Consider the following 12,956-nt stretch of genomic DNA (forward strand, 5'->3'; position numbering starts at 1 on the left):
AGAGGAATACGATGGTCCGGCACCGTCCCGCACAGTCTGAGGTTCCTCAGGATAAGAGGAATACGATGGTCCGGCACCGTCCCGCACAGTCTGAGGTTCCTCAGGATAAGAGGAATACGATGGTCCGGCACCGTCCCGCACAGTCTGAGGTTCCTCAGGATAAGAGGAATACGATGGTCCATCTACACTGTGTGGCGCCGGATGGACATTTGAGGTAGTCGGGTTTTTTCCTGGACTATATTGTGTGATGTCCTCATCTTCTACTTTACAGTCTGGAGACAAAGTGAGACAATCCTCTGAGGTTTTCCTCATCTCCCGTCCATCTACTAAAATAGAAATACAAAGATTATTACTAGACATGAGCTGATTGGTTCCCCTAAACCAGGACTCCGCCCACATCAGGCAGCTTTGTCTCTGAGGATCTTACAATTCCCCCTCAAGGTAACTAGTAAATGGGTCCTCTTATCTCCTACCAGTTAATTTCTTTATTCATGGATCTTAGTCAGAGAGTGAGGAAACAACGAGAACTGTCTTTTATAGGAGTGACAGTGATGAGGGGATTATAGGACGAGTGTCCCCACCCCTTCTATCACTCATTGTCATCTTCCCAACACAAGAAGTCCTGCACTTCCTTATTTAGTCCATGATTTAGTCATCAAAATCCCTGCGGAATACAACCGTGGTGACGTGTACTTCCACGCATGCGTCGAATCATTACGACGCATGCGAGGGAGGGGAGCGGACGGATTGATCCGGTGAGTCTGTACAGACGACCGGATCATTCCGCTGGACACGATTCAAGCGGATAGATTTCTTAGCATGCTAAGAAATTTCTATCCGCTTGAAATCGATCGGCCGGACAAATCTGAGCCCCACCAGAGGTCAGAGAGTGAGGATGGGGGGAGAAAAACCAAGATGTAGACTGGACTGATCCTGAAGACCTCCATCATTGGGTTATTGACTCCTTCCCCATTATGACTTTCTGTTTAAGGTTCCAAAATTTTAGAATGTGATCACATTATTATCACCATGTAAAAGTCTGTGCTCCAATCAAATCATCAGATATAAGGCCTCGTACACACGACTGGATCTATCCGCTGGGATTGATCCAAGGATCAGTTCCAGCGGACAAATCCGGTCGTCTGTACGGTCTAGCGGATATTTATCCGCGGAGATTTGTCCGGCCGATCGATTTTAAGCGGATAGAAATTTCTTAGCATGCTAAGAAATCTATCCGCTTGAATCGTGTCCAGCGGAATGATCCGGTCGTCTGTACAGACTCACCGGATCAATCCGTCAGCTCCCCTCCCTCGCATGCGTCGTAATGATTCGACGCATGCGTGGAAGTACACATCACCACGGTTGTATTCCGCAGGGATTTTGATCCGATGGTGAGTACAGCCATCAGATCCAAATCCGCCAGAGGATTTATCCGCTGGAAACGGTCCGGCGGACCGTTTCCAGCGGATATCCTCTGGTGTGTACGGGGCCTAAAGGGCCAGATTCACGTAGAAGAGCGTCGGCGTAATTTATCGTAGATACGTTACACCGCCGCAATTTTTCATCGCAAGTGCCTGATTCACCAAGCACTTGCGATGAAAACCTACGCCGGCGGCCTCCGGCGCAAGGCGGGCCAACTCAAATGGGCGTGTGCCATTTAAATTAGGCGCGCTCCCGCGCCGGACCTACCGCACATGCTCCGTTTTCGAACTCCCGTCGTGCTTTGCGCGCCGTGACGTCATTTTTTCGAACGGCGACGCACGTAGCGTAATTCCGTATTCCCAGGCGGCTTACGCAAACGACGTTCATTTTTAAATTTCGACGCGGGAACGACGGCCATACTTTAGACAGCAATACGTTTGCTGACTAAAGTTAGGGCACCAAAAAAAACGACTAACTTTGCGACGGGAAACTAGACTAGCGGCGACGTAGCAAACGCGAAAAGCCGTTGTGGATCGCTGTAACTCCTAATTTGCATACCAAACGCTGGTTTACGATGCAAACTCCCCCCAGCGGCGGCCGCGGTATTGCATCTTAAGATCCGACAGTGTAAAACAATTACACCTGTCGGATCTTATGGCTATCTATGCGTAACTGATTCTATGAATCAGTCGCATAGATAGAACAACAGATACGACAGCGTATCAGGAGATACGCCGTCGTATCTGCTCTGTGAATCTGGCCCAAAATGTCCAGCTGGTAGAAAATGGGTGTAACAAAAGAGAATACATATTATGTGTATATATAGCAGTGGGTGGAGGGGGGAGAGCAGAAGTCAGGACTATGTAATGTACAACATATTGTATAAGATACAACAGATAGGACTATATAGTATCAGAATGATGTAATGTACACTATAGAGTATATAGTGCAGGGGTCAGGAGTATATCATTTTTTAAATGTATTTTTTTGAAAAGCCCATGGCGTGTGAAACACAGCCAAAAACTCCACCCGGTGTCAAAAAAAGTGCACACACATAAAGAGTGACACAAACGTGCAACGGGTGTTTACACTGTCCTCCACTAGAAAGGACCTTACCCTGATCCCCCGGGGCGTTAGGCTCCAGACGGGGACTGGGGTACTTCACTTCACCGAAGCAGAAGGCCATGTCCACCCACTCCCAAGACGTTCAGGGCAGGCCCGAGGACCCACACCCTACTAATCACACTGTGACAAACGTGTAAGGTCCTGTACACACGATCAGTCCAAACTGATGAAAACGGACTGAAGGTCCGTTTCATCGGTTAACCGATGAAGCTGACTGATGGTCTGATGTGACTACACACCATCAGTTAAAAAAATGATCGAGTCCAACACAGTGACGTAAAACACAACGACATGCTGAAAAAAAATCGAAGTTCAATGCTTCCAAGCATGCGTCGACTTGATTCTGAGCATGCGCGGGTTTTTAACCAATGCTTTTGCATACTAACCATCGTTTTGACCTATCGTTTATCAGTCCATCAGTTCAATTTTAAAACAAGTTCTATTTTTTTTTGACCGAAGGATAACTGACTGATGTTGCCTACACACCATCAATTTGGACCGATGAAACGGACCTTCAGTCCGTTTTCATCAGTTTGGACTGATCGTGTGTACGAGGCCTTAGACAACCAACAAAAGAATACAATAAAGTGACGCACACAGGGGTTAAATAAAAAAAAAGTGGGGGAGAAGGAAGATGAGGGAGAGTGAAAATGACTATCGTGCAATACGATGGCCGGCCCTCTGGCCAGGTTTTAATAATTCCTCTGGTCCCAGCCCTAGAGACAGGTGTGAAAAAAGTGTGTTGTGGTGACGTGACCAAGGTGCCACACTCGAAGTGCCCTCTCAAACACTTGTGCAAGTACGGCACCCCTGGACTGCCACTCCAGGGGCACAATCACCATGGGCTTTTCTCTCAGGGGTCAGGAGTATGTAATGTACAATATAAATTATACAGTGTAAGGGTCAGGACTCATAATATTGGTATTCAGTAATCAGTGGTGACTTAAATGTTCACATGAGACAAGTTGCAGAGATCCCACACCGCTGCCTCCCATCTCCTGAGACTGAATACATTGTTTCTATGTGTTTATCAGATGATGGGGGATCTAGGTGGAGCCTCCGTACTGCTCTCTCCTTTACAATAAAGTCTCCTCTTACCCGGTGATGTGAGGGGCGGCTGATTGTCCATCATGACGTCCTTGTAGAGATCCTTGTGTCCTTCTAAATACTCCCACTCCTCCATGGAGAAATAGACAGTGACATCCTGACACCTTATAGGAACCTGACACACACAATGATACAGTCACCATCCAGACACGCCCCTTGTCTGTTACTGGATAATGTCCCAGAATTCCCAGAATCCTCCTCACCTCTCCTGTCAGCAGCTCCATCATCTTCTTGGTGACTTCTAGAATCTTCTGTGTGTTGAGTCTTGTAGGGATCGGGGATGGAGGTGGGGGGATGGTGATGCGATTCTGGATTCTCGGGGATCTTCTCCTTCTTGTCTCATTCTCAGTAGATTTCTTCATCATTACTGTACAGTTCTGTGTTATACAAAGATAAATATCATGGCATGTTAAGGACCGATCCTAGCGACACATTACCCACTATCTCTATGACCCCAAACCTCTAATACCTTACCCCACAAACCCCAATGATACAAGGGACCATGTTGTGGAGTAAAATTGGCCTTCCGGCCTTTTTTATTTAACCATTTCAAAATTTAACATAAATAACCGTTTAAATAACTTTATACATATTTCCAATACTTGGTGGTCTAGAAGACCACCCCTCTCAACTTGGCCCCTTGGAAAAACAATTATTACCTAGGCCTCAGTCGCAAGACACCGACTCAGAGGCAGTACAACCGTCCGCAGTGACCTAACATTTTAACCCCTTCCTGGTTAACCCTCGTTAACCGAAAGGTACCCAATAACCCCCATACCACCTATGGGTACAACCTTTTACCTACCCCAACTTCCAGTCTTCCATAGACCCAACACCGCCACAGCTCACAAGGGTAAAGCCTTATCCCTGCGAGCACCTCCAAACCCTCAGTGCCCTCTGGATTCCCTCCTGCAATCCCAGAGCCCACAGATCAATGCCCACGTCATTGAGGTGAACCCCATCCCTCCGCAGATACCGCCAGGTATCCACCTCCAGCTCCCTGTGGCGCACCACCAAACCACCGTTGCGAATAAAGAGCCTCCCCACCTCCTTGTTAACCTTTACCCGAGCCTTATTAACCTTCTCCACCGACCAAGCCCACCTCCAAGCCGTTCTGCCCACCATGTCGGACCAAATAATAAGCATCCCCTGAAAGAGCGTAGCCTAAGGAAATCGTACTTCACGTCCCTTATCAATTGGTGCATAGACCTGGCCCCCATGTCATTACCTCCCGCATGGAGTACCAAGACATCGGGTGCTCTGTCCAGGCGCGCACATTTTTGCCCAGTACCCCAATCCATCTGACCTGAGCTTCTCGTAAGGGGATACCTAGCTGCCTCCCATTGGGCCGTTCATCAGCCCATCTGACCCCCCAAAAAACATATGAGTGGCCAAGGATCCAAACCAGTCTGCTCTCACCACCTAAAAAACATCAAACAGAACACACATCAAACTTCTAGAGGACCCCCCTCTTTTTTTTTTTTAATACAAAGAACCTGTAAAACCAATGAACTCCCAACTACTCATGCAGTAAATGTGGACAAATGTAGATCCTACATCTATCCGAGTCCCATCGCCCGATCCTCTTAACCATGTCTGCATTCAACCCAGCCCGAACGGCTTCCGTAGCGGCCCCGATCCGGAATGAATGTGCTGCATAATCTTTTGGGTCATACCCTGCCACCACCAAAGTCTTTTAAAAGTTTATTTTAAAAAGATCAATCCCCTGATGAAGTCACACGTTGACGATACGCGTCGGGATTGGAGGGCTTGACACACTCCAGCATCCGACCACTGGATATACGAGTTCGCCACTCGTCGGATTGATGCAGCAATTTCGATTTTAAATGTGAGTTTTTAAGTGTTTTTAAAATAAACTTTTCACGTCTGACTGGGCTACGCTGTGGTTGTCTATTCCACTTCCCCCCATGTATGACTGCCACATCTGAGTGTCCGGACTGAGCCACAGATAGAGGGGAAGTGTTGGAGGCACAGATTTATTGCGAGTCCGCACTCGTGGAGGAAAGTCTTTTATGCTATATTGTTCATGTGAGTGCATTACCACCTGGGCATTCCTGGGGGGTTTTTGTTTATTGTTGATGATATCACACGATCAGGCTTGTCCTTCTCTCTTACCCCACATACACTACCGAGATCCTCATACATAACAAGAGCCGATTCGTGAACCATTGGGGACACGGGACTCCTAACCCTGGAGAATCAGTAAGGGAGAGGAAGGAGGGACTGACGAGCTCGGCGTTCGTGGATAAGAGCCCCAGTTTTTTCACCTACATGTGAGTGCATCTCCACTGGTTTAAATCAGAAGACATTGCTACCCCTCTCTGTGACGTTATCACACCATTTGGTTTCTACCCTTTTTACTTTTTCATGTAATACACTTTATGGAGACCCGTATGTGATATCCAACAACGGACCACACCCATCAGGATCAGGCTGATTTAATCCAGCTTGCCAGATTAGAGGTGAGCTGCTGGGATCACTAGAGGTGCATATATGAGATCTTGGTTACGGCTCACTCTCTATCTTTCACCCTTTTTGGATACAAGGCATCTTTTTTCTGAAATACTTTGACCCTTATTTTTATATTTATTTCTATTTTTATATTTTATTTTTATTGTTGTGTTTTTCAACATTTTTCACTTCACAACGTTATTGATTGGATTAAGTATTGATGAACTGCACCCCTACATGGTTGGATTTTGTTGTACCTGGACCTCTTCAGCACTGTGCCCTCGATTAAGGACTATTCAACAATATTGTTTACTGGTATATTAGTGTCACTTCCCTTTTTTGGACTTTCCCCACCCATTTTTTGTACTTGTATATGTATGTGGTTATATGCACACACACACACATTAATTTGTATAACACTTTACAGCGCAAATATTTCACTTGTTACAAGGATTGGTGATAAAGCATCAGTGGACAGGAGACACCTCTTACAGGAGAATTTCCCTTCCTAGAGGTAGATTTCCACTCACTTCCTGTTGTCTCCTTCTGTTTGCAAGTAGGAGTAGTTTGTAAGTTGGGTGTTTGAAAGTAGGGGCCTGGCGTATATACTCTGCAGAAATTTGGGCCATAGGTGTTGGTGATGCCACAACACTGTAAGCCCTACACAGTTAGTCTTGGTGGGTGCTGGAACGCCCTGCTGTGTGAACTATTATATCAAGAATTATAATTACACGCCTCTGTTAAACAGGGGCAGAAAAATTGGGCCTTTGGTGCTGGCGCTGATGCCACAACACTGTTAGTCCTCACAGTTACTCTAGTTGGAGCGCAGGAATGAGCCCGCTGCAAAGTATTGCATCAAAAATTGTAATTACACACCCCTGTTAAATAGGGGCAGAAAAATTGTGCCTTTGTTGGTGGTGGTGGTGCTGGTGCCACAAGTTTGTAAGCCCTCACAGTTAGTCTTAGGCCCCGTACACACGACCGGATCTGTCCGTTGGGATTTATCCGTGGATCAGTTCCAGCAGACAAATCCAGTCTTGTGTACGGCCTAGCGGACATTTTTCGGCGGACATTTCTCCAACCGACGGTTTTCAAGCGGATAAAAATTTCTTAGCATGCTAAGAAATCTATCCGCTGGAAACCTGTCCGTCGGACTTATCCGGTCGTCTGTACAGACTCACCGGATCAGTCCAAGCGATCCCCATCCCTCGCATGCGTCAAAGTGATTCGACGCATGCGTAGAAGTATTTACCTTCCAGGGTCGCGCATGTTGCCGCGTCATCGTCGCGGCGACGGCGCGGCCACGTCACCGCGTATGTTTTCCGCTGGGATTTTGATCTGATGGTGTGTACAGCCCATCAGATCAAAATGGGGAGCAGAAATGTCCGCTGGAAACAGTCCGGCGGACCGTTTCCAACGGATATCCTCTCGTGTGTACAGGGCCTAAGTGGGCACAGGAATGGGCCCTGCTGTGAAATGTTAGATCAAGAATTGTAATTACATGCCCCTGTTGAACAGGGGCAGAAAAATTGGGCCTTTGTTGGTGGTGGTGCTGGTGCTACAACACTGCAACCCCTCACAGATACTCTAGTTGGAGCGCAGGAATGAGCCTGCTGCAAAGTATTGCATCAAAAATTTTAATTACACGCCCCTGTTAAACAGGGGCAGAAAAATTGGGCCTTAGCCACTGGTGGTGCCCAGAACCAAAAATGTTCTTACAAGCTATCAGCATGATCATTGAGGAGGAAAAGGATAGTCACTCAGCATCAGCATAGGCAGTCTTGAAGGGATCTGACATTTAAAAAAAAAAAATATTCAGTTACATCAGCATCAGGTGCTTGGTAGCTGGTGGTGATCCGAGCCTGATTCATTTTTATGAAGGTCAGTCGATCGACCAAGTCGGTGGAGAGGCGCACCCTGTGATCGGTTACAAAGCCCCCAGCAGCACTGAATGTGCGTTCTGAAAGAACGCTGGATGCAGGACAAGCCAGTAGCTAAATTGGCCAGTGATCCATCCTCAAGACCCAGTAAGCCAGAGGATTTTCGGTGGGAAAGGTGTCCAAGTCTGATCTTTCCCCTAGGTATTCCTGCACCATGTAAAACAGACGCTGGCGATGGTTGCTGGAACTGGTCATGCCTTGGGGCTGCGGACTAAAAAAATTGTCTGAAAGCATCGGTCAGACGGCCACCTTCTCCACCGCTCCTTCTGTAAATGACCGAAGCCTCAGCAACACGTTGTCCAGGACCAGGATTTTGTAACCTCCCAGTCTCTGGGAATGCATTGCACAGACCTTTCTGCATTGCACAGACCTTTCTGCATTGCAGGATCAGGGAGGCCATACAACGTAGGTTTGCTGAGGCATTCGGTGCGGAGTCCTCTGGGTCACTGAGGACGACATGATCCACAGCCACGTACAAGTCCATGGGTTTCTTGGGACTGTAATTAACCCCTTGAAGACTGCTGATGATGCTGAGTGCTAGGCTCCACCTCCATGCTGACACAATCCTCCTCCTGTGTGATAGGTGGGCAAGCAGGAACACTGTCTGGATAAAGGGGGCCTTAAAAGGTAAGGAAGTCCTCCTCTTTCTCCCTCAAGGGCCCTGTTTATTATTCTATGCAGCGTGTGCTCCAACATGTGAATAAGAGGGACGGTGTCACTGATGCATGCACCATCCTTGTGGCCTCCTCAAATTGTAACAGGACAGTGCATGCATCCCTGATCATGGCCCACTGGCATGGGGGGGGGGAAAACAGCTCCCCTGACCTGCTGCCATATTGGCAGATACTCATTGATGGCCCTCTGCTGCGTGTGCAGCCGCTGCAGCATGGCCAACGTAGAGTTCCACCTGGTGGGCATGTCACAGATTAGGCGGTTCTTGGGCAGGTTATATTCCTTTTGGAGGTCTGCCAGCCTAGCAGTGGCATTATATGACCGTCGGAAATGCACACAGACTTTCCTGGCCTGCTTCAGGACATCCTATAAGCCCGGCTACCTGCCCAAGAACTGCTGCACCACCAAGTTAAGGACATGAGCAAAACAGGACACATGGGTCAGTTGTCACTGTCGCAGGGCGGAGAGGAGGTTGGTGCCATTGTCGCAAGCCACCATTCCTGGCTTAAGGTTGCTTGGCGTCAACCACCTCTGAGCCTGCCCTTGCAGAGCTGACAGAACCTCTGGCCCAGTGTGGCTCCTGTCCCCCAAGCACACCAGCTCGAGCACTGCATGGCATCTCTTTGCCTGCGTACCTGCATAGCCCCTTTAATGCCTACGGAGCACCGCTGGTCCCGAGGACACATCAGCACAGGAAGAGGCCACAGAGGAAGAAGAGGAGGGGGTGGAGGAGAGAGGTGTGTCACAACCAGTAGTAGCATTTTGGGAGGCGTGGTGGCGGAACATCTTCCAACACTACTGTACCTTGTCGTGCGTCCTTCCCAGCTGCCAGCAGTCACCCAATGTGCAGTGAAAGATAGGTAACGTTCCCGTCCATGCCTGCTGGACCATGAGTCAGCGGTAATATGCACCTTACCACTGACCGCCCTGTCCAGCGAGGCATGGACATTGCCTTCCACATGCCGGTAGAGAGCCGGAATCGCCTTTCATGAGAAAAAGTGGCGTTTGGGAACTTGCCACTGAGGTACCACACATTCCACAAACTCACAGAAGGGGGCAGAATCTACCAACTGAAAAGGCAGCAGTTGAAGTGCTAGCAATTTAGCTAAGCTAGCATTCAACCGCTGGGCATGTGGATGGCTGGGAGAGAACTTCTTTTGGCGCTGCAGCAGCTGGAGCAGGGAAATTTACCTGGTACAATCTGCCATCAGTGTACCGATAGTAGATTGCCCGTCTTCAGTCCTATCAGTGCAGGCTTCAGAGAGGACGGAGGGTATAGTGAGGTTGGAGATCCCAGCTGATGAGGAGCAAGGAGAGGTCCGCTTTGTTCTTTGGTGTGGGTCTTTGAGGTACGCTTGCCAATGAACTGCATGGCAGGTTGACATATGTCTGGTCAAGCATGTGGTGCCCAAGCGGGTGATGTTTTGGCCACGCGAGATACGCTTGAGACATATGTTGCAAATAGTGGTGCGATCTCAAAAAAGGCCCACACCAAAGAACTTTTGGAATAGCACATGCAGAGCTCTGCGTTGTGATGCAGTCAGTGTGCTGCCCTTACGCTGGCCCCTGGAGGGCATTCTGCCTCATTGGAGATGTGCCTCCTCCTCCTCTCTCCTATCAGGCACCCACGTAGTTAGTGACCTCATCATCCCCTCCCTCCTCATCACTGTAGAAAACCTGGCAGTATGCTGCAGCTGGGGGAACATGACTGCCAGATTGCTGTCCTTCTTCGGCACCCCCCTCTCTGGGCTCACGTTACTGCCTTCCTCTAGCTGTGTACCATCATCGGAGCCTTCAAAATGCTACGCATCCTCCTGCAGCATGTACCCAACACTGTGGTCAAACAGTTCGGGGGACTTCTCAGGAGGACATGGTGGGGCTAGGGAAGGAGTGACTGATGCCATTGAGCAGATGGAGGAGGCCGCATTGGCAGCTGCTTTTCCAGACAAAGTACCCTGAGCCTGGGTGAGAGAGGATGAGGACGGCTTGGGCATTCACTCTACCAAGTCTTTGGCATGTTGCAGCTCAACGCGGCCAGCTACCGAAAAAAAGGACGAGCGTATCCCACGGCCACGTGCTGATGAGGATGCACCGTGTCCACGACCAGCACTGTTGCCTCTAGACGCATAGCCCGCTTGCCCTCTTTTATCAGCTCGTGACTCTCTGCCTCTCCTTGTTGTCCTTCCAGACATACTAATGGCCTGCAGAGGAGACAGACAGTACACCACGTGAAAGTACTTGCAGCAATATCCTCTGCCTGTTGTATTAATATGAGCAGATCCCTGCCTCTAGGAGTAAATATGAGAAACACCAGCTTTACGTTAGGTGCACAATGTGCAGAGAACACAGACAGTACACACACCACGTAGCTTTAGGAGCACACTGCAGAGGACACAGACAGTACACCATGTGAGAATACTGCAGCTAGCACAATCACCTGCCTGCCTGTCAGTTAATTAGGAAGAGCGGATCTAGCTAAACTCAATACAGTGTATAAATATATTTACAACAACTGGGATGCATATATCCTCTACACACTGTAACTTTAACTGACCAGCCTGCCTGCTCTATCTACCTGCAACAAATGACACTCTCTCTCTGTCTTCTCTTAACCACCACAACACACTACACAAGGCCGACTTGCAGGCGGCCTTTTATAGTGTGGGGCGTGTACTAAACCCCCTGAGCCATAATTGGCAAAAGCCATCCTGGCTTTGGCCAATTATGGCTCTCCGTTTTTTGCAAGCTGTGATTGGCCAAGCATGCGGGTCATAGTGCATGCTTGGCCAATCATCAGCCAGCAATGCACTGCCGCAGTGAATTATGGGCCGTAACACGCCACTCGAATTTGGCGCGAACAGACCATAACGTTCGTATTTTGACGAATTGTCGAACATACGATGATCGAACATGAAGCTCATCCCTAGTCCTAATATTAAAGGTCAACAGCTACAGTATTTGTAGCTTCTGACTTATTTTGTTCTGAAGGAGACTGGAGCTCCTCTATAAGATGGCTCTTCTCTCCCATAATCCCTCATCTCTATGGTCAGCTCTATATTTATTCTCCAGGGATTGGTCACAATGTTCCCGATTCAGCAAAGGACAGACATCTCCATCCAATGATATGATTACAATGTGGTCAGATTTATAGATCCTTCTAGAAGTCATATAATAGAGTCACTAATCTTTTACTAGTAAGGCTCACTGACCCACCAGGAAATGTTACCCATGGATTTAGTGGTCAGTGGGCGTGGCATGCTGGTAATCATCGGTCTCACTGATTGGACTAAACCTGGAATTGTTCTCTCCTATACCCAATGCCGCCATCTTGTGCTATAACCAAATGTCATAGAGTACTCTTCATGTATTCATAGTACTTGTGTGGATGTCGTTATTGATTATCAGAACATCAGAAGACTTAAAGTGACTCTGAATACATCCCAGTGTACAGCGGAGTCAGATTTAACCCTTCATTACACTCACCTCTCCAGTCAGCAGGCTGAGGATCTCCAGGGTGAGGTTCAATATCTTCTCATTCCGGGGAAATTCCTTCCTTACATTCTTCACAAAACTCAAATTCTGCTGATTGTCCCTCATGAGGTCCTTGTAGAGATCCTTGTGTTCTTCTAAATACTCCCACTCCTCCATGGAGAAATAGACAGTGACATCCTGACACCTTATAGGAACCTGACACACACAAAGATACAGTCACCATCCAGACACACCCCTTGTCTGTTACTGGATAATGTCCCAAAATTCCCAGAATCCTCCTCACCTCTCCTGTCAGCAGCTCCATCATCTTCTTGGTGACTTCTAGAATCTTCTCCATGTTGTGTCTCTCGGGTTTTAGGGAGTCACATGGAGGCTCTGTGATGGTCATGTGATCACCTGACTTCACAAGAGGAAATCTCTGTATTGAGGAACCAATAGGAATATCATGTTAGAATCCCAGAATCCTCCTCACCTCTCAGGTCAGGTCTGTGTATTATTAATAGAGATAAGAGTGATGTCATGTGACCTCCCAGAATCCTCCTCACCTCTCCGGTCAGGTCTGTATTATTAATAGAGATAAGAGTGATGTCATGTGACCTCCCAGAATCCTCCTCACCTCTCCGGTCAGGTCTGTGTATTATTAATAGAGATAAGAGTGATGTCATGTGACCTCGCAGAATCCTCCTCACCTCTCCGGTCAGGTCTGTGTTTTATTAATAGAGATAA

At 48.1% G+C, this 12,956-nt stretch overlaps 1 protein-coding gene across 1 annotated transcript; it reads right to left on the bottom strand.

The window, feature by feature from the left end:
* Nucleotides 1–293: 293 nt before the first annotated feature.
* On the bottom strand, nt 294–12,415 carry LOC120921765 (oocyte zinc finger protein XlCOF29-like). Its single transcript, XM_040334283.1, has 3 exons — nt 12,222–12,415; nt 3,858–4,031; nt 294–326 (listed from the first exon to the last, which is right to left on the bottom strand). Exons 1-3 carry the CDS (start codon nt 12,384–12,386, stop codon nt 324–326), a joined length of 342 nt encoding a protein of 113 aa, XP_040190217.1. The 5' UTR covers nt 12,387–12,415; the 3' UTR covers nt 294–323.
* Nucleotides 12,416–12,956: the final 541 nt, after the last annotated feature.

This window comes from Rana temporaria, assembly GCF_905171775.1.
Source record: "Rana temporaria chromosome 4 unlocalized genomic scaffold, aRanTem1.1 chr4i, whole genome shotgun sequence".
Taxonomy (NCBI): domain Eukaryota; kingdom Metazoa; phylum Chordata; class Amphibia; order Anura; family Ranidae; genus Rana; species Rana temporaria.

Excerpts from the sequence above, each read along its gene's own strand:
- LOC120921765 (XM_040334283.1), bottom strand. The coding sequence starts at position 12,386 with ATGGAGGAGTGGGAGTATTTAGAAGAACACAAGGATCTCTACAAGGAC. Across the intron at positions 4,032-12,221 it reads TCAGCCTGCTGACTGGAGAG|AACTGTACAGTAATGATGAA; the intron begins GTGAGTGTAATG and ends TGTATAACACAG.